Raw genomic sequence first — 21,673 nt, 5'->3', positions numbered from 1 at the left:
GCTAATCAGTCCATTTGACCTTTTAAGAGAGATGAGGATGATAAACGGATTTGATCCCCTGGGTCCACTCTGCCTTCTTATTCCAAATATGGACTGTCTTGTTTAGCTGGTGCAGTACTGATAAGTCTGTATGTTGTCCCCGGAGCATATATGTAATGTCAAGAATGTTCACGGCAGGGATCGTTGTTTTTTTGCCCCTTTTTGAAATGACTTCCACTGAGACGAACTGTATCAAATAAGATGGGATTGTAAAAAGTCCTGAAATAGAATAGAGCCCCCTTCACCCCCACCACCACATCTGCTGCTTTTGGCCATTTGAGAAAAGAGCCAGTGAGGTGCACAAGATGGAAACATTCTGTTTGCAGGCCTAAGGGAGATTGTGTAACAGGGGTAGCATCCTACAAATGTCCTCTTTATCGCTTCGCTCCAGCTCTCCTTACAGGCTCAGGAGCACGTCAGGAGGGGAGAGGCATGTACTCGCTCCCTAGCATATACACATATGTCAGCTGTGTTGTGGGTGACATCCCTACATCCACCTACTATCATCTCCACATAAATCTGGGATGTCTTTGGCTCGAAAATAAGATTTTTTTTTTTTCAATTGGTGCCAGTAGTTTAGTTTTGCACTTCTCTTGCCAACAAACTTCAGTTGCAGTTGGTGATGTAAGAATTGTAGATGCTTAATATATGTAGGTATCGTTATTAGTTTTTAATGTTTATGCATTTATATTCAGACTTCTAGTCATACTATATATGTCATGATTTTGCCATCATGTCCATGGTTTCTCCTAGTATAGTGGCAGGATCATGACAGACCCTTGTTTTGTGTGCAAGCGCATGGCCAGCTGTTTTGGCCATGTGCTTGTGTTGTCTCGTTTCTTTACTCCGCCCCCTTGTTATCCTCGTCTCGTCATTATTGTCTAGTCAGTCTCACCTGTCCTTGTCATTAGTGTCTCCCTATATTATTCCCCTTGTGCTTGCTGTCTTTTGTCGGTTCATTGTTAATCCATGCCAAGTTTGTGAGTACCTATCCAGAGTATTTGTCCTGTTATGCTATTGTTTGTGTCAGTCGTTTATCTAGTAGTATTTTGTCAGTACCTTGTCTAGTAAGTCTTTATAGTCCTTGTCAGAGTCTTGTTTTGCCCCCTCGTGGGCTTTGTTTTCCCTTTTTGTCTACAATAAACTATCTGTGATTGCATTCTGTCTGCGCCTGGGTTCATCCGCCATCCACATCATAACAGAATGAACCGACCAAAGCAGAACCCAGCAGATGGTATGTCCTCCAGTGTCAAGCATGACTCTGAGGAACTGAAGGAGTGGTGGTCCAAGACCATCGCAAACTCGAGGAGAGGCAAGCTCCCGATTCCCGCTCAGGGACAGCTATCGATAAGGGAGTATGCCCGGGTTGTGAACGAGAGGAGGTTTTTCATTCCGGAGTTCCTCCTAAACTGCTACCTCGTCGCTGGTCTCAACTCTCTTCCACCCCTGGTTGAACGGGAGGAGCTGGTGACTTATCCGTTCACTGATTTGGTGGATTGCTTGTCTCGGAGAGAGTCACAGACACCCACAAGCTCATCATCCGCCAAGCTGCCCGTGATCCCGGAGGGTCGTGTTCTAGCTGTGGTCACTCAGGGGGATCTGGTTTCCTCCGTATCTTCTCCTGAGGTTTCGTCCACACCACCTCATCTCCGTGGCAAGCGAGAGAGACGGAGTTCATGGGATTCTCCTTCTGAATCATCCTCGACAGAGTCAACGCTGTCTGAGACTGCCCTTCCTGCACTAGTTACAGCCCCCATTGAGCTTCTCCAACCGGTCAAGGGTCCGTCTACTACGTCCGTGCCACGGCCTAGGAAGAAAAGGAGGAGGAGAGGGGCCTCTCGTCCTTCATCTCCACCTGCCCCAGAGCCCGCTGCTGTGGGCGCTGTCCCAGAGCCCGCTGCTGTAAGCGCTGTCCCAGAGCCCGCTGCTGTAAGCGCTGTCCCAGAGCCCGCTGCTGTAAGCGCTGTCCCAGTGCCCGCTGCTGTAAGCGCTGTCCCAGAGCCCGCTGCTGTAAGCGCTGTCCCAGTGCCCGCTGCTGTAAGCGCTGTCCCAGTGCCCGCTGCTGTAAGCGCTGTCCCTGAACCCGCTGCTGTAAGCGCTGTCCCAGAGCCCGCTGCTGTAAGCGCTGTCCCTGAACCCGCTGCTGTAAGCGCTGTCCCTGAACCCGCTGCTGTAAGCGCTGTCCCAGAGCCCGCTGCTGTAAGCGCTGTCCCAGAGCCCGCTGCTGTAAGCGCTGTCCCAGAGCCCGCTGCTGTAAGCGCTGTCCCAGAGCCCGCTGCTGTAAGCGCTGTCCCAGAGCCCGCTGCTGTAAGCGCTGTCCCAGAGCCCGCTGCTGTAAGCGCTGTCCCAGTGCCCGCTGCTGTTAAGCGCTGTCCCTGAACCCGCTGCTGAGGACACCGTTCCTGAGCCTGCTGTCGTGAGCGCCGCTGAGAGGGCTGCAGCTGATTCGGCTGCTGAGGCTGTTTTGCGGTCAGTGTCAGCAGATCAGGAGTTGCCTATTGCCGTTGCGGCAAGAACTTTGTCCAAGTACCTGTCAAGTCTGGCCAAGATCCTGGAAGTTCCAGCCAGGACTGGCATGTTTTCTTGTCCCGAGTCCACAGCTGCCGTGAGCGCCGACCCCCAGTCAACTGCCGAGAGCGCCGACCCCCAGTCAACTGCCATGAGCGCCGACCCCCAGTCAACTGCCATGAGCGCCGACCCCCAGTCAGCATCTGACGACGATCTCTCCGATTCAGAGATGTGGAGCGTTGGTACTGTGCCGTCTTCAGGGAGCTCAGTTCGGGCTTCTGCTCCACAGTTACCCGCAGCATCCCTTGTTTTGTCTCCTGTTGTGTTGCCTCCAGTGTCCCCTTTCAAGAGTCCTGTCCCATCGCTCGTTTCTGTCCCTGTGGGGGTTTCCCCCCCTGTCAAGCTACCTAGTGTTTCCCCTAGCGCTCCTGTCATGTGCAAGCCTCAGACTGTGTCCCCCAAGAGATCTCCTCAAGCGTCCACAGGAAAGTCCTCCCGGATTCCCCGTCCTCAGCCCTCGTCCCAAAGACCCAAGACCCCCAGTCCTCCCATCCACCCTGAACTGCCCCCCAAGGACACTGTGTTTCCCCCACCACCTCTGCCTTGTATGTTGTTTCTAATGTTTCACCCCAACCCGGTTGTTGTTTATTCATGTATCCCTTTAGTCATGTTTGCTATGTTTTGTTGGTTTTTGTCCATGTCTCGTTCTGTCTTGTCCCGTGCTTAGTGTCCCTTTGAGGAGCGTCTGGTAGCCGCTCCTTAAGGTGGGGGTTCTGTCATGATTTTGCCATCATGTCCATGGTTTCTCCTAGTATAGTGGCAGGATCATGACAGACCCTTGTTTTGTGTGCAAGCGCATGGCCAGCTGTTTTGGCCATGTGCTTGTGTTGTCTCGTTTCTTTACTCCGCCCCCTTGTTATCCTCGTCTCGTCATTATTGTCTAGTCAGTCTCACCTGTCCTTGTCATTAGTGTCTCCCTATATTATTCCCCTTGTGCTTGCTGTCTTTTGTCGGTTCATTGTTAATCCATGCCAAGTTTGTGAGTACCTATCCAGAGTATTTGTCCTGTTATGCTATTGTTTGTGTCAGTCGTTTATCTAGTAGTATTTTGTCAGTACCTTGTCTAGTAAGTCTTTATAGTCCTTGTCAGAGTCTTGTTTTGCCCCCTCGTGGGCTTTGTTTTCCCTTTTTGTCTACAATAAACTATCTGTGATTGCATTCTGTCTGCGCCTGGGTTCATCCGCCATCCACATCATAACAATATAATTATTATTTGAAAAAAAATTCTGTTTATGTTTTATTTATGTATATAATATACTTACATTTTAGAATATTGTAAGTTAATTTAATCAGATATTTTTGTTGCTGGTTTTTGTACATTTTTTACACAGAAACAAAACATTAAGGAAATTGACAATGCTGTTTCATTGAGCTCATAATGGAGCCTTTGAGTGATTTAAATAAAAAAACAATATAAATGATTACCTCATTGCAAGGAAGTGCTCGTGTTTGCCAGTTTGTTGGTGGTGGGTCGTTCTCAGATCTCTCTCTGAAGCCAGAACTGGCAGAACATGGCTCAGATCCAGACCTACCACAGTCCTCTGCGTCATCACACACAAACACACACACACACACACCTGAGCCTGCCTCAAACCCCTCAATCTCTCTGCAACATGAGAAAACACGTCAACTACTCTGGTTTCCTTAACAGCACTGTTTAATAAATAAGTTATTATTGGAACTAGACATCTGAAACTTGTAATCCGAAAGTTTGACTGGGGTTTCGTTCATCCAATTAAGTGTACACTTTATAGGCGTCTCAATGGCATTAACATATAATGTAACATAAAACGTCAAATGATAGCTTTTTTTGTGTCGTATGATTGATGTACTGTGGTGTACCGCAAACGCTGTCCCTCATTTGGAGCTCCTTGTATCATTGCGGCATGCGCTGTTTCTTTCACACATATGGGTTCACGTCCTTGGAACCCACTGCGTTTTGTCCCTCCTGAGTTGTCGTACCAGAATAAACTGTCCTTGAGTCTTTGGTTATTGCTGTTTCTGCCTAGTGATCTGGCTTTTCTCCTAAATGGGTTCCCACAGTCATCATGAAAAACCTGGAAATATGTGGGAATTTGAAAACTCTTTTCCAGGCCTCCAAAAAGCATGTTGTTAAAGACATGGAAATGAATGGAGTAAATGTAGTTTTCTAGACTTTGTTTTAAAACATTGTACATCTGTGCAAATCATTCTTTTGAGTCATTTGAACTGGTCCATCTGAAAGACTTATTAATGAATTTGAATGTTTTCATTTTCATTTATTTTAATTCATTCTAGGGGACATTCATTGATGTAAGAAACTCTGTTATGCAAAACACCCCATTTGTCCAGCCTTTATAGCTGTAATTTCATTTGTGGTAAAAATTGTTCTGTCTTATGATAATCCCTCTTGATGAGGTCATTAGCTTTTAAAGGCTGCTATAAAAAGGTGGAATGTTGCTTTAAATTCCGTACAGCCGCTGCTGATTGGCAGGTGTTTCTGTTAGGGTGGAGATTTGTTTATAGTCTGCAGCAAGAAGTCTACCACGTGTTTGGTTTCTAGTTTCCACACAAGACATCAAGAACAGCATTACAGAGCCAAAGACCAACATAGAACTTATTTGGAATCGGAACGTACATCATTCCCAAATTTCTACACATCCTTTGCCACTTGTGGATTTTATAACAGTTTGTCTAATTTGTTAGTTGTACGCTTCACTTATCATTAGCCGCGTTTCCACTGCCGGGCCAGGGCCGAGCCGTGCTAGTGCGTGCCAGGGCCAGTCACGTTTTCACTGTCACTTCCGGGTCTTGATCGGGGCCAACGGCCAAATCCTGGCCCGTCAAATACCTTGGGCAAAAGCGGGCCAGTTCGGGCTATGGCGTGCTCAAGGTAAAAGGCGAAGTTTATCGGTGTTATGGAACGTTATGATCTGAAGCAAGATGCACATTGCACTTTTTTTATATCGCGAAAAATAATCGCTGCTCGAAATGGAGAATCGCCTGTTACAATACTGGTCTTTTACAATACCAAAGCTCTTCTGATCATTTGGGCAGGAGAAAGGGTACAACGTCAATGTGACGGCGTGTGAAGAAACGATGACGTTATAAAATGCATCGATGATGAACTTTCTAAGCTAAGCATTCAGCGAGCAACGCTTCAAGTACAGGAATAAAATTAAAAAGTTGCGGGCGCAGTATTGTATTGTATTGGCGACTTGCGAGACAATCGGGACACTATTGCAGCCACGGCTTGTGAGTTAATATACATGCTATTTTCCTAACTTAAAAAATGAATACATTCATAATATGCTCTGAAATGGGTTGGGTTGTGTACGGTTTAGGGCAGCGCTTCGGGGCTACTGGCCCGGCAGTGGAAACGCAAGCCCGGGGCTTGAGGCCCGAGGCCACTGGCTTGGCTCGGCTCGCTGTTTGCCCTGGCCCGGCCCTAGCCCGGCAGTGGAAACACGGCTAATGTTCATTTAACATATATACAATGTTTTATATTTGCAAAAGTGAAATATTACAATTACGCTTGAAATAACTGTTTTACGATTTGAACATATTGTAGAATTTAATTTATTCCTGTGATGGAAAGCGGAATTTTCTACATCATTACTCCAGTCTTCAGTGTCACATTATCCGTCAGAAATCATTAATTTATTGACATTATAACATGGATTTGGCATTTTTCGTATTATTTCCATTGTTGAAAACAGCTGTGCCGCTTAATTTTGTGGAAAACATGATGTTTTTTCAGTAGTATTTGATTAATAGAAAGTTCAAAAGAACAGCATTTATTTGAAATATATTTATTTTGTAACATTATTAAGGTCTGTCACCTTCAATCAATTTAAATCCTACTGTCCCATTACTTTTAAACATTACTTTTAGAAAACATGGGTTGTAAAAACTAGGATGGCTCGTCATTATTCACATCACATTAAATATGCTGTCGACTCTGACTGAGGTCCATGAAGCTGAGATGATTCACTGTTATTCAGCCTTCGGTTTATAGGGATCATTTGATACTTCACCCTCGGAAAAGTGAAGGGCAAAGCATGGCATGTGAAAATATAAATTTTACTTTTAACTTGCTGTGTTGATGTTTGCACTGAAATGTCAGTGCAGAAACGATTGGTAACATTACAGCCAGTCTCATAATTTCCGTGTCGACACATCAAAGTTTCCCCTTCAAAAGAGGATTGTAAAATGTTTCATAGTGCACACTTTCGATGTGGTTCATGTGAAAATTAGCAAAGGCAATGACAATTGATGCGGAGCAGCCGCTGTCTGGCAGTGGAGTTGATGGCGCGATTATTAGTCTTGTGAGCAATAAACACATCACAAGTGTGGAATGAATCATGGGACTTCACAGATGGCCTGTTCATTATTCAGCCACATTTCTGCCTCCGCCCGCCACGGCCACATGAAGTACAAACTTATGGATTGAGTGCATCGAGCTGAATCACAACTGCATTCAGTTAGCAGATAGATAATTCGGCTGCATGAGACGCTAATCGAATGATGATTTATTTCAAAAGCTTCTGCTGCCTTTGTCACTGAGCGAGAAAGCATTAAGTACAGATAGGGTTATGGATGACCTTTCATTTTGTTTACTTGGGGTGTCTTGTTGTATGTATAACTAGCTTTAAGTTGTGGTCTGTTTTCATTTAGTATAATTGCCTCGGATTATCTCTAGATGAATAAATTTAAGTCATTTTCTTCGGAACAATGTTGAGTCTCATCATGCTTATGAGAGAACTAAATTCTTTACACTTCACAATAAGGTCCCATTAGTTAAAGGTGCTCTAAGCGATGTCACACGTTTTTAGGCCCAAACATTTTTTGTCAAATACAGCAAACATCTCCTCACTATCCGCTAGCTGCCTGTCCCCTAAACACACTGTAAAAAACCGCGGCCTATGCAGACAATCCAGGCTCCACAAATGGCAACAAAAACAAACTGCGGAAACCCGCTCCAAGAAACATAACAAACTGTTCCAGCCAATAACTGACAAGAAGGCCCTGGGGGGGTGGGGTTTCGGGGGTTAGTGCATGGATGAGGAGGAGGGAGGGTCTATCTAGCCTCCGTTTTGTTTGAAAATTCTTAAAACGTCAACAAGAAGTCACGTCACCCGACATCGCTTAGAGCACCTTTAACGTTAGTTAATGTATTACCATTAACCCACAATGAGCAATACATTGCAACGGGATCTTTGTTAATGTTAGTTAATAAAAATTGTTCCATGTCAATGTTAAATTGGGTCCATCAATTCAAATTAAATTTATCATTAAAAGTTAGTAAATGCGTTGGCTGTTGCTAACTATTTAAATCTATCGGGTTTGGCGTTTCGTGTCACAAATCCAATGGCGCTGGTAGTGACGATTCACTCTGACCAATCAGAGATCTCCAGTCTTTTCACATAACGTTTTAATATCGGTACGACTCACTTGAAATCTAAACCGAGGTGGAACTTAAAGGGGTCATATAATGTCATTTTTGTACAAGTTAATATGAATCTTTAGGGTTTTTAAATGAGAACTTTTTAAAATACTTTTATTAAAAATTCTCATTAATATTTTAAGAAAACACCCATTTTACTTGCTGCTTCAGCACGCCGTTTCAGTGCATATGCCTTTAAATGATAATTAGCTTCGCTGACTCCGCCCCACTTCTGTGACGTCACACGGTCGAACGGCTCGATTTGAGGCAGGGGAAAACATATAAGGAGATTAAAACAAAACCAGTGGATAGATTTTTATCATTAAATGACGGTTGTGTACAGACACTGCCAACACACATTTCAGTACAATCAACTTGTGATGTGCATGTACCATTTTTTGACTCCTTTAAAGTACCAGGTACTGTACACACTGTACAATTTGTACAGTAAGCTTTCTTTGAGATATATATATATATATATATATATATATATGAAGAGCTCTTTTCCAAAACGCGTTAAACGACATTTTAAAAAAAAATGAGTTTGTCGTGTCATTCTGCTGTGGACAGAACCCTTTCACTGCTCTATCAACGTTTCATGCCGAATCGCTATATTTCCTTGTTTAAAATGTACTGCAAGATACAGTTTCTTTCCAAACCACGATAAGCGCCAGCCCTGTTTTTAGCCTAAACACGATAAATCCTCAAATTCAATGAGCGCTCTACACAATCCAGCACGGCGGCACTCTGAACAGAGGTTTATTATGTTCATTCATTCCTCAAAATGAGTCCTAGTTTTCTAGTCGACTAGTAGTAGATCATTTAAGCCATTTGTATTATCAGTAATCACATATATTGATTTAATTAAATGGGAGAGAAACCATATGAGCGTTTTTAATTGCATATTCCGCATCTCAACGTATGCATAAAGCTTGCCACAAAGAACCGGCAAAAGTAATGATGCATGAAACATTTGAATTGTTTATTAATAAACTAGTGTTTTCTGTCAGACCCCGTTTACACCTGGTATTAAAATGCGATCTGTATCCAGATAAGTTATCCGGATAATAAAAAACGCATGTTAATGCAAGGTGTAAACGCGTTGTGATCGGATCGTGATCGAATCTGCCTGACCACATCTGGAGGTAGTCTGGCTCGCATTGTGTCCGGATCTTTACTAGGTGTAAACGCAATCTGGTTGTTGAAACCACATATGTATATTTTACTCCTCCCAAAAATGCTAAAAAATAAACGAGTGAGAGCGTGTTATACAGGCTATGTCATGTTATAGCCTCAGATGCGACAGGCATCACCGCAGATGAGCAGCTGAGCGTCTATTCAACGTGCAAACATCGCAAATAAAAGTGAAAGTAAGTCACAGACGCAGTTAACACATCTTCAAGTAAAGAAACGAAATTATCTTAGCAGGCCTGTTGCCACTCTCTCTTATTGATGTCTCGGATTTTGGAAATTAGCTGATGATCAATAAAATGCCGCTCAGATCTGTTGCTTTTGGTGGCGTGCAATCCAATAAATCTGCATATAACGCAGGAGGCGAAGATCGGATTTAGTATCCGTTTTGCAAAAACACATTTATGTGGCCAGGTGTAAATGCAATCGGTACTTATTATCCGGATAACTTATCTGGATACAGATCGCATTTTAATACCAGGTGTAAACGGGGTCTCAGTGTCAGCAACAAAGATAAAGTTGATGATGCTTACTCGCCATCTTCGCAGTGAACGCGCATAGAGAAACGCATACTTCGAATTAGCCTACATACGCAGAGAGTTGCCAATTTATTTTAGTTTTTAATTGTTTTGTTTAAAAGTAGATATTTAAAGCTTTCTGTAGCTTAGTTCTCAGGCCTGTGTGAGGCAAGCATCGCGGTGTTTCGTTTCATATTATGAGACGCGCTCCGGTTCACCTGCGCGCCTCTGTGTCCTGATTATATTGTCTGATATTTACTTCTAATGTTTTAATCCAGTCAATTTGTCGATGAAACATTTATTAAAATGAAGATACAATTTATATGAAACGAAATTTACAAGCTTTCTACAAAACAAAACTTAATAAGTGGTCAAAATCATGTCTGACGCACTCCAAATATTTTCCGATATTGGGCAGCTTTTGAATTTTGATCCTATCTTACTCATCTCATGCGGTTCCCTTTTCATAGCCTACTCAACATAGATGAAATAATAAAAATAAGTAATGTAATATTATTAAAAACAAATGTGAAATGTTTATTTTGTTTTTTTGTTTTTTTTTAACTTATATTTAAGCGTCATGCTGCTCCGCTTTGCTCACATGTTATGTAGCCTGTGTGTGTGTGCGCGCATGTGCTGGAGGGGTGCCCATCCCTTTTTTGAATATCGTTATCATATATTGATCATTTTTAATAATTCGTTTTTTTCATGCATATGTTGAAATTGGTATTAATAATTTGTTTTTTCCATGCATATGCTGAAATTGGTACTATTTGTTTGAGGTTTATTTCGATTTATAGCGTTTTGGAAAAAAATAAAATTAACTTTTAAATTATCATTAACAATATTGTTGTTTGATTTAATAATTATTGTTCAAAATGTTCAGACTGAACCAATAAAACATTTAAACAGGATAATTTGAATATTCACAAAATGTGTGGGTCTAGGTAAAAAATGTAGTTTTCCTGAAAACTATTGAAATGGATTTATAGCGTTTTGGAAAAGAGCTCTTCATATATATATATATATTTGCAAATTTGCATGAGTGTTTGAAATTGAGCTGTTACTACCATCGCAAAAAACTGGTATATTTTTTTTTCCTTGTTGGATCGACATGTTACCAGTGTGCCTGTGCTTTTGACATGTTAATGAAATTGCATGACATCTTTATACAGTACGTGTATATTTCACACCCAATACGGGAGTAATGAAAAACACATTTCTCTTGCACAGAGCTTTTCACCTGAACTTTCACTCATTGGAGTTGATTGAATGCTCCAGCTTGTTCTTTACACGGCAGATCTTCAGCATGACTTTCTTTGCCTGTCCCACAGACGTAGATGCGTAAAACTCATCCACGCTGAAAGAAGGTCATCATACTGACCCCACTGCACTTAGGGTATGCTGCTTTGCATCTGATTGAGTTCACTCAATGTCCCACATGTGCCAGTGTTTCAATCAAGCTGTTTTTTTGTTGTTGTGAGGTTTCAGTTGGGTTTTAGCAAGAGAAGTGATCTTTTTTTGTTGTTGTTGCTCTCTATATAGAAGTTTATTGTGTTGTGGATATACTGGAGAGAGGTAAGTGGTTATTGATTGTCTGGATGTGAGTCTGGGTTTCAGTCCTTGTGCTGTTTGTTCGATCTGACCGCTGCCAATTTTTCTTCTGGGGAAATGAAATAGGCTGGGGTGGTTTTGAAGTTACTTCAGATGGTTAAAGGGTTAGTTCACCCAAAAATGAAAATTATGTCATTAAATGGAGGGACAGAAAACTCTCGGACTAAATTTAAAATATCTTAAAATGTGTTCCGGTCCGGAGATGAACGGAGGTCATACACGGTTGGAATGACATTAGGGGGTCATTAAAATGTTTACACGGTATAATGTCCTTGTCCAGAAAGAAAATAAAGACATCATCATTGATGATGTCTGTATTTCCTTTCTGAGGGTGAGTCATTAATGACATAATTTTTATTTTTGGGTGAACTAAGCCTTTAAAGCCCTTCATTTGTTTCTTTATTTTCTTCATGTTCTGCTGCTTTAATAAAAGTAAATGGCATTTCATAATTTATTTTCCATCAGTCTTTGCAGAGCAGATGGCTGGTCATCTGTGGCAACAGTCTTGCTGTGCACGAATGCAGATTTCACGGACGCTCTCCTCATCTCATATCGCTCTTCAAAAATGTCTAGTCTGCCCTGAGGGAAAAGCTTCTATCAGCTTCGTGTCAATCACAATCCGTCCGTCATTCTGCTGTTCTTCTAGCTATAATGTATCAAAGCAGTGAAAGCAGAGTGGAGTGGGATGAGATGTTGCACTTACAGTGAGGGCATGCAGGAGCTCGACTGGGCCACAGGTGCAAAGTAGGAAGGAAATGGCTGTTTTGACCATGTAATACATCTGGTTTGCTGTTTGGGTTGGATCGCCGCAAAAAAGGGTCACTATGGGATTCTGACCCTTCGGGCTTAAAAGATTTACCTGACATCTCCCTTGATAGAATCTCTCATGGTTTTTCTGCTTGAGGCAATGGGGATGATGCTAATGAAGGAATCAGGGAGTGATTAACCAATGCCGAAGCCTGGATTTGTGCTCCTGCTTGGTCTGCTGCACCGTAATGCTGCCTGTGTCATAGAGCAGTTTAATTAACAGGGATTTCCTTGTTCATACATGAAGAACAGGTATTAGCTGAGTCAGAGAACCGTAGTTAGACTTCTAGAACTTGAAGCTTTGCTGACAGACAACTGTATAGAGAGCCTAAGTCCCGCCCCTCCGCTTCCGGCTCATGGGACCTTATTTCGGAAAAAATATGAATGGTAGTCAATGGCGAGAGACAACTTATCTTTTTATTCCGTCTGAACTGTGCCCTCAATTACACATATGATGTTTGTCAATTTAAAAGATAATTCTGAAAGTCAAAAACGTCGCAGTTTGTCATAAAACAGAAGAGTAACATTTAGTTTTATGTGAAAATCGCTCTATGAACTACATCTCCCGGGGAGCGAAACAACGAGTGAGATCCGCTGCCCGTGTGTGTGCAGTCTGGCACAAAACACTCAGGTATGACGGCGTAACGTTACGATTATAACGTAAGCCTATAGAAACAATGACATACAATAGCCTCAGTAAAGTTAGCTTCATTCATTGAGAGAAAATGTGTGCCTGTGGGGTTTGTAGTCTTTGTAATTACGTATTTTCAGTCTTATAGACGAATCCGGCGAAACTACCGGAAGTAAGCGGGCGCCATTACTGAGCTGTTGCTGGGTAGCGTTGCGCCATTGCCTTCTATTGTTTTAGTTGCAACTTGCGTCCACTGGAATAAACAGCCCGCGATTTACGACTGTCACTAACGTTACAACGTTAGCCCTTGTATAATGTCGAGTGGGTAAACAGTTTCTGTTATAAATTGTTTCAATGGTGGCAGTAAAATTTCAATTTTGAAGAGAAAACATTGTGAATACCCCGGGTCGACTGCCCCTGTCTGGTGCCGTACGGTTTACACAGATTTCCTGGGCGAGTACAAGACGCGGACATTCGCGTATAATAACAATTATTTAATGACATAAGTAAAAAAATATAATAAATGTGTGATATAGTGATCAGCAAAATCTCCTCTCTTGTTATTTTTTCTATTCAATTTACATGCTATGGTCATTAAATGGCTTTCCTGAGCTGAATGTAACGTTATGTGACATAATTGTTCTCCTGCTGTTATATTGACCTCTTTCCATGGTTTAAAAACAGTATTTGGTCGATATTGTGTATACTTTCTAGCTGTAACGTTACCTTACCCATGCCCGTTGCAATGAATGTAAAAATGAGATAAATAATGGACACAAATGAAAAACATGAAATTGTTTATTTGATTTAATTTATTTATTTATTTATTGTTGCCAAATGGACAGATCTTTTTTTAGTTTCCTCGGTAGCAAACGTTAGCCTAGCTTGCTTGCCAAGCTATTTTCATAAATAATCTGTAAGATCGTTTGTACCTTCATCTGTGACTGGAGGCCAATGTCTAACATCATCAACCCAACAAGTCTGCCTGGCTGTAGCTGTCATCAAGGGTGCGTTATCACCTTATCTCCGAGGTTTGTTTACATACCGGTGCATATGTCTATGCCGGTGTAACAGCTCAGTAATGGCGTCGCCACAAGATGGCAGCCTACACAAGAACGCTCGTCGGATTCGTCTATACCTCAGCGGTTTTACATCAAACTGCGACTTTCTTTAATTTTTAAAATGTATCTTTTAAATTGACAAACATCATATGTGTAATTCAGGGCGTAATTCAAATGAGATCAAAATATTTGTTGTCTCTCGCCATTGACTACCATTCAATATTTTTCCAAAATAAGGTCCCATGGTGGTCGACCGGAAAGGGAAGGGACTTTCTATTACCAATTTCTGAGATGCTCAACTGGTTTCAACATTGATGATAATATCAAATGTTTCTTTAATTGCAAATTAGCATGTTATAATTATTTCTGAAGACTGGAGTAATGATGCCAAAAGCCTTAATTTTTACCGTTTCTATTGTATTAAATCAAATAAATGCTGCCTTTTGTGAGCATAAGAGACTTTTTGGAAAAACTTATTCTTTTATTTTTTTGTCTTACTGATCCCAAACTTTTGACCTTGATCTGCCATATAACAAATATAAATGGGGTCTCTCTCAAGGTCCAAAAAGGACTAAATGCAACCTAATAGTGCTTAATAATAAGTCATTATTATACAAAAAAAAAAAAAAAAACTTCACTTTAGTTCACAACCATGTTTACGTTTCTGGAAAGTGACTGAACTTTTCCTTTCCTCATGAAATTGCTTGAAAGAGAGAAAAGATCAGTAATCGAGCACAGCCTGTAAGATTTCAGCTCCCTGATATATATATATATGAGAGACTAGTGCTGTAGGGCTAAGCCACCTTTCTGCTCCACACTTGCTCTCAAACTGTCCTGTGATCAGAACACCTTACCGTCACACCTGGCACATTTGGATGTCTGCCTGCAAGCACCTGTTAGAAGAGTCAGAAATGATCTCATCAGGGCTTAATGCCATCTCTACTGGACCCCAAGTGCTCAGTACTTTATCTGCTTGAACACTGTTCTTGATATCCAGCGCTGGTTTCTTTTGCAGGTCCTCTTAAAATGTTCATCTCTAATTTGGTGCCAGACTGCTGCCTGTATTGTTATTTCATTTGTAAATTGATCACAAGCATGCCTTTCTTCCTCAATCCTGAGCTCCCTGGTGAATATATGAGGTAGATCATGAAATCAATTAGCTTATGGAGTGTTATTATAGGGTATAAGTAGAGAAGTGCTGCAGCTCATGCAGTAAGATGAGATGTTACACCTACTGTGTGTGAAGGGCCGTGGAGCTCAGTTCGAGCCGCAGGTGTGAAGCTCAAAAAAACAACTTAATGGCTTTTTGAAGCATGGAATCCTTCCTGTTTCCTGTGAGGGAAAGAATGAGCATCTGTAGGTTGGTTCACATCCAGTCCAGGCATGAGGAAGGGCTCGCTAAGCGACTTCAGAGAATTACCTGACACCACCTCAAATGAATCTCTCCAACCATAGGTTTTCTTTGCATGCCCCCAGTCACTGCAGACTTTTTGATGTTTCTGCCCTAAATGTTTGAAACAACCTTAAATGCTGTGCGTGTGTACCTTGGAAAAGATGTTTAAAGTGCCTAAAAGGTCTCAGTACTACTTTGCAGGTAGGATTAGATGTTCCTGGCATCTTGAACTTGCCACATTTAGGCTGTTGATTGGCTCATATGTACTACTGTTCAAAAGTTAGTCATTTATTTTCATTAAGTTTCTTATGCTCACCAAGGCTGCCTTTTTGGATCAAAAATACAATAAAATGGTAACATTGTTATAATAAAAGCCATTACTCCAATCTGTTGTGTCACATGATCCTTCAAAATCATTCTAAAATGCTGATTTAATGCTCATGAAACATTTATTATTATAATTGTGTTTACATGCACCCTCATAATGTGTTTATAATGCTATTTTGGCATTATTGCGGTTAAACTCTACCTGTACATGTAAACAAGACTTAATGCAATTAATTTGAATTTATGTGGTAATAATTTGATTGAGGTGTTGAAATGCCTGTTTATTTCAGACCATAATGCGGTTATGCTCAAATGTACACGGATGCCACAGCTCCATGAATGACATTATTATGAAGTTTTCATCATTTCTTTGAAATAGTGCAGGCATTTGTAATGTGTATTATAAAAATATTTCTGTCACTTTTAATCAATTTAGTGTCCTTGCTGAATAAAAGTATTACGGTATTTAAAAAAAAAATTACCATGCTGGAATGGGATATATGGTATAAGCAGGGTAATCACATCTGGTGTACATTTAAAGAAGAACCATCTGATGTTAATAAATTCTTATATACAGCCATTCAAAACCCAATTGTCAACCATGTAGCTGAAAGCGATCACCTATAAAATCACTCTGGTTTGGTGCGGGGATTCATGCAGATATCGGATATGAGTTGTGTCTTATGTGAATCTAAAAAAAGAAAATGTCAACAGATCAGATCTGTGCATTATACACACAAATCCCAGTTCACAAAACATTTAATGATTAATCTGTATCTCAAGTGCTCAACACTTCATGCGCCTGGATTGTAGTCCACTGTTTTAGGTTATCCTGCTCACTGAAGGAAAGAGCCTTGAGATTTTACATGAACTGTTTTTAGATCATCACATTTAATGCGGTCAGGAGGAATCATTTGTTAAATTGATCATGTTGCTCTGTCTGTCTCAAAGTCCTAGGCACCTTGGTGAAGATATGAGCGTATGAAATCAATAGACATTAGTGAAGAAGTGCTGGAAATGGATGATCAGCTCCACACCTTCACTTTGTTTCTTTAAAGTGCGAAACTGATTCTCAGTGTGCTTTTTGAGATTTTTTTCTTTCTTATGTGCTTCTGTTTCTCTTCACAGAAAGAGCTGTGCAACATGATCCTGGACTGTTGTGCCCAGCAAAGAACATACGAGAAGTTCTTCGGTCTCCTAGCTGGGGTGAGCCTGTCATTTCCTCGTCACTGTTATGCTGTGTTCACGTCATGTTGAAATGACCATAATTCAAATATTAAACTTGTATTAACTTATTGTTTAAGTTAAGATGACACTTTAAAAAAATAATAATAATAATAGTTTTTAAAAAAAAAAAATATTTTTATTCCTTGCGTATTCAATTGTTTTTATTTTATTAGGTTTGGCAATTTAATTATAAGGTGAAACCTTGTTTTTTTTATTGCAGGTTCATTTTTAATTGATTTATTGGTTTATTTGTTTTGATTTTGTTAAAGGGATAGGTCACCCAAAAAGGGCGTTTCTGTCAGTAATTACTCGCCCTTATGTCGTTCTAGACCCGCAAGACCTTCTTAAAACAAATTAAGATATTTTTGATGAAATCCGACAGGTTTCTAAACCAGCCATAGGCAGCAATGTCATTGCAACTTTCAAGGCCCAGAAAAGTAGTCAAGACATCGTTAAAATAGTCCATGTGACTTCAGAATAATTTTTGTGCTCAAGTACTAACAAAAATAACGACTTTATTCAACAATTTCTTTTCTGTGTCAGTCTCCTATGCTGATCACACAGTGCAGCGCTTCTGGGTTCATTATTGGCCAACGCTGTTCACGCGAGCAAGCGTGTGATGCTGACGCAGGAACTGGCGTTCTGACGTAACCTGCCTATGGCTGGTTCAGAAACCTGCCGGATTTCAAAAATATCTTAATTTGTGTTCTGAAGGTGAACGACATGAGTAGTTAATGACAGAATTTTAGGTGAACTAACACTTTAAGAGATTACAGTTGTTTTTGTTTCTCTGTCTGATATCTTCATCTTTTATTTAGAGGTTTTGCCTGTTGAAGAAAGAATACATGGAGAGTTTTGAGGCCATCTTCCAGGAGCAGTATGAAACCATCCACCGGCTTGAAACCAACAAACTTCGCAATGTTGCCCGATTGTTTGCTCACCTCCTTTACACAGACTCTGTTCCATGGAGCGTGAGTTACATTCCTCCTTTCCATTCACCACATCAGCATTTAGCGTCCCGCAAAGCTGTAATTACGTTTCAGACAAAGACACATTAATACGGCGGGTTTATTGGTTTCCTAATGCAGTAAAAGTGCCTGATGTTTCCTCTCAGGTCCTTGAATGCGTTAGAATGAGCGAAGACACAACGACGTCCTCCAGTCGAATCTTTGTGAAGATTTTGTTCCAGGAACTTTGCGCTTACATGGGTTTGCCAAGACTGAACGAGAGACTGAAGGACATGTAAGTGATTTTCTTTGTGTACTGTGAGGTTTCAATGAATGAAATTAAACTTTATAATGAAGCCGTATAATGGACCATTTCATCTGTTTATTCCTCAGGACTCTTCAGCCTTTCTTCGAGGGTCTGTTCCCACGTGACAACCCGAGGAACACAAGATTTGCCATTAATTTCTTCACATCGATCGGCCTTGGAGGACTGACGTAAGATCCTGTGAAACATCTCTTGTTGGGTCACTTCAATTACTATGAAATAATGCTCATCAAACTTTGTTTTGTTTTTTTCTTTCTTTCAGGGATGAGTTGAGAGAACATCTGAAGAACGCTCCTAAGATGATCATGACCCAGAATCAGGATGTGGAGTCATCTGATTCTGATTCATCTTCCTCTTCCTCTTCAGACTCCTCCTCATCTTCAGATTCCTCATCTGACAGTGACAGCAGTAGCGACTCGGACTCGTCCAGCGGCTCGAACTCCTCCAGCGGTGACAGCTCTTCAGGTATCAAAACACTTGTCATTTTTGGATCCTTTTCTACCGCAAATCAATGACCAGCTACCCTATTTGTCTGAAGTACTAAAGGAATTATTTATGGGATCATTAAGTGGAATCAAAATCACAATAGATTAAACAAGTTAAATGTTCCTTACAACTAGGGCTGCTCAAAAAAAAAAAAAATTAAAAAAACTGAAATTGGGATATTTTCTAATATATATTGTGATAAGAAAAAAATAGGGCTTTTCTCGACATGACAAGAATAGCTATTTGAAAAGATTTTTTTTTTTTTCATAGAAAATAAAAATAGTTTCAAAAATTGCTTTTTTACTCTGAATTTACTTTTTTTTTTCTCAGTACAAATATTCCTTTTATGGTTGAAATAACTTCAAAAATGTGGTATGCACACTTTACTCTTTCAAAGAACTCAAAACTCCAACCTCTTTCAACCATAAAAAAAACCTTCAAATATTTCTACATACTAATATTATATTGTTAAATAAAAAATATATATATATATATATATATATATATATATATAGTATTTTATAAAATTAAAAATAATAAAAACAGAAATAAATTTATAGAACACTGTAAAATTACAATACAAATATTTTTGTCATAATTTTCAAATGGTAAACCACCTAGTTCTTAATTTTTTGTCATGAAGCAGAGCTGTGTTTCACATGCGTTTTACATGCATGCTGCTCATTATACAGTGTTTCAGCATCAGTGAAACCAGCAGCGCATATATTATAATTAATTTACCGTTTCAGTGTCGAACTAAGATTTTGATATATCATGCAGCGGCAGCCCTTATTAGAATTCCCACCTGAATTGTAAGTAGTGTTGTTATACCCATGACTAAATGTCCCATTTTGAATGGTTTAGATTGGATTGAAAGCTTTTAATTGTGGACATTGCAGTGGGTTTACTCTCATAATGAACAAGAGCAGGAACAATCCGGTTTCCCATTGTAACTTGATGAAATGTGAAAGGAAGTGCGGCCATTGGCCTAATTTTTTATGCCGTTTGGTTTGTGTCTAGACTTCACATGCGATCAGTTTTGTGTTTGTGTTTGTTTTTCTTGCTTAATTATTCTGCTTGTTATGGAATGTTCCCACCTCCCTTCCTGAGCTCTGATGATCACCAGTCTGTGCTTCAGGACTTTAGGAGTGTCCACTTTGTAGATTTGTGTGTGTGCGTGTGTGTATATATATATATATATATATATATATATATATATATATAAAAGTGATAACATCTTTAACCTTTAATTATAACCCTAATTTGTTTCATACATCAAATTTTCCTACATCAACAAATATCTTCATCCCAACCAGGAATGGATCATAAGTAGTTTCTTCTAATGAGACTACTGCGTTTTAGATTATGGGCGGCACTTCCAGTTTAGTCCCTATTAGAAGTGTTTACTGGAATGTTTCTTAAGCAGGCAAATACAATATGTGTTGTCTGTCACAATGAATTACTATTCTAAATTGACTTTGAATTACTATCACACAATGTTCAAGTTCATAAACATTTTTGATTAAGGCAATGTGTTACATAATACAGACATATTACTACAGTGGTCTTTAACACATCCGTAATATTGCTGCGGAAAAAAATGGGGGGTTATTAATGGTCTGTGATAGTAATTTGTAAATGCTTTTACACTTTTAAATGTCTTTTTATTGTTCAATGGTTGAAGAGCGAGTAGAATGTCATCTTATTGTACGCAGTTTTTTAAAATACTTATTGCGTTCAAAGAATGAACCTTTGACTGTTAACAGAAGTTACTCCCATAATTTCCACAGTGTCATAGGACGTAGAAAATAGGTGGATAAACACTTCCCCTTCTCAATCTGCATGCAAATAGACACTTTTTTGGACACTTCAGCGATGTGTAAAAAGAGATTATAATTAGATTGAGAACAGGCAGATTCTGACAGGAGTCTTAGAGACTCAGCCGTTCAAGTGCTGTAATTTGTTCTTGAGGCTGTTAATGAAGTTACATTTTTAGACGAGATTGTCAGGCCTCTCACATCTCCTCTGCCACCGTTCAATGAATGTTAATTGATGTTTATTGCTGCTTTTTAAGGAGGACATACTTGCAGTTCTTCAGCAGTTCCCTTAAATGTGTACATGCACGCAAACATTTAGTGTAACCATGAAATCAAAATGGACAAATCTTATTAATTTTTACAGAATGTTGCAGTGCTTGTTATACCAGATTTATATGTCCACATCTTTCTTTTTTTTTTCCTTTTCCTTTTCATGATGTCTCTGTGGAGGAGGGTGAGGTTAAATATCATGCAATCTGGCATTCAGGTCTGCCTTTAATTTAATTAGCAACAACCAACTTCCTACGATCCAATCAATTTCTGAAGGATGGAAACAAATCCCGCCATACATTTTCCTCACTCAGGAAGCCGTTTCACTTAACGTCACAATAACGAATAAAAGACTATTGCAACTTCCATTTCATCTTGATTTCCTGCATTTTAGTGGTTTAGTCATATATTGACTATAGTGGTTTAATCATATATATATATATATATATATATATATACTGTATATACTGTATATATATATATATATATATATATATATATATAGAAAATAGGCCAAATTTAGTGCTGCTGGTTCTCTCGTCTAAATCGCACGCAATGCTCATGAATCGTTTACAAAATACATTTTACATTTTAATGAGTTGATTTTGTTATAATGAATCAGTTAAAAACAGCAATCCCAGTTCATTGGTTTGAATCGCAGAATGACTCACTCACTGAATCGGTTTGAGTTGTTTTGAACTGGCACAGTTTTATCTACTTAACATCGACATTAAAATGATAGTTCACCCAAAAATTTCAATTAGCCTGTGATTTACATATCAATCAAGTCATCCTAGGTGTGTATGACATTCTTCTTTCAGACGAATACAAATGAGTTATTTAAAAAAAAAATGTCCTGGCTCTTCCAAGCTTTATAATGGCAGTGAATGTTTTTTTTTTCGGCCAAACAAACTTACGGATTTGACTGAACTGTAGAACGCAACTTACACAAGTAATGCGACACACTGCTGATATTTACGCAACGCCATGACGCACTACGCTACTTCTGACATCACAAGTTGCGCTT

At 39.9% G+C, this 21,673-nt stretch overlaps 2 protein-coding genes across 3 annotated transcripts in view; both read left to right on the top strand.

Annotated features, from left to right (window-relative positions):
* Positions 1 to 21,673, top strand: part of cwc22 (CWC22 spliceosome associated protein) — a 55,771-nt gene that overhangs the window by 32,271 nt on the left and 1,827 nt on the right. For both annotated transcript variants that reach the window (XM_039683653.2, XM_039683652.2), the window contains exons 16-20: positions 16,703 to 16,780; positions 17,620 to 17,772; positions 17,916 to 18,043; positions 18,142 to 18,243; positions 18,336 to 18,538. In XM_039683653.2, coding sequence (XP_039539587.2) covers positions 16,703 to 16,780; positions 17,620 to 17,772; positions 17,916 to 18,043; positions 18,142 to 18,243; positions 18,336 to 18,538 — 664 coding nt within the window. The remainder of the gene's footprint in view (positions 1 to 16,702; positions 16,781 to 17,619; positions 17,773 to 17,915; positions 18,044 to 18,141; positions 18,244 to 18,335; positions 18,539 to 21,673) is intronic.
* On the top strand, positions 1,246 to 3,354 carry LOC148978380 (uncharacterized). The gene is made up of 2 exons (XM_089133638.1): positions 1,246 to 2,301; positions 2,390 to 3,354. The coding sequence occupies exons 1-2, from the start codon at positions 1,276 to 1,278 to the stop codon at positions 3,272 to 3,274; spliced, it is 1,911 nt and encodes a 636-aa protein (XP_088989764.1). The 5' UTR covers positions 1,246 to 1,275; the 3' UTR covers positions 3,275 to 3,354.

This window comes from Pimephales promelas, chromosome 7, assembly GCF_988280905.1.
Source record: "Pimephales promelas chromosome 7, fPimPro1.hap1.1, whole genome shotgun sequence".
In the NCBI taxonomy this organism is placed as follows: domain Eukaryota; kingdom Metazoa; phylum Chordata; class Actinopteri; order Cypriniformes; family Leuciscidae; genus Pimephales; species Pimephales promelas.
Note: the sequence above shows the minus strand (reverse complement) of the source record. Positions and strands in the feature narration are given on the sequence as shown.

What these genes read in the sequence shown, in the direction of transcription:
- LOC148978380 (XM_089133638.1), top strand. Translation starts at nt 1,276, where the DNA reads ATGTCCTCCAGTGTCAAGCATGACTCTGAGGAACTGAAGGAGTGGTGG. An exon ending in AGCCCGCTGCTGTAAGCGCT is followed by an intron (nt 2,302 to 2,389) that starts GTCCCAGAGCCC and finishes GCGCTGTCCCAG; the next exon opens with TGCCCGCTGCTGTTAAGCGC.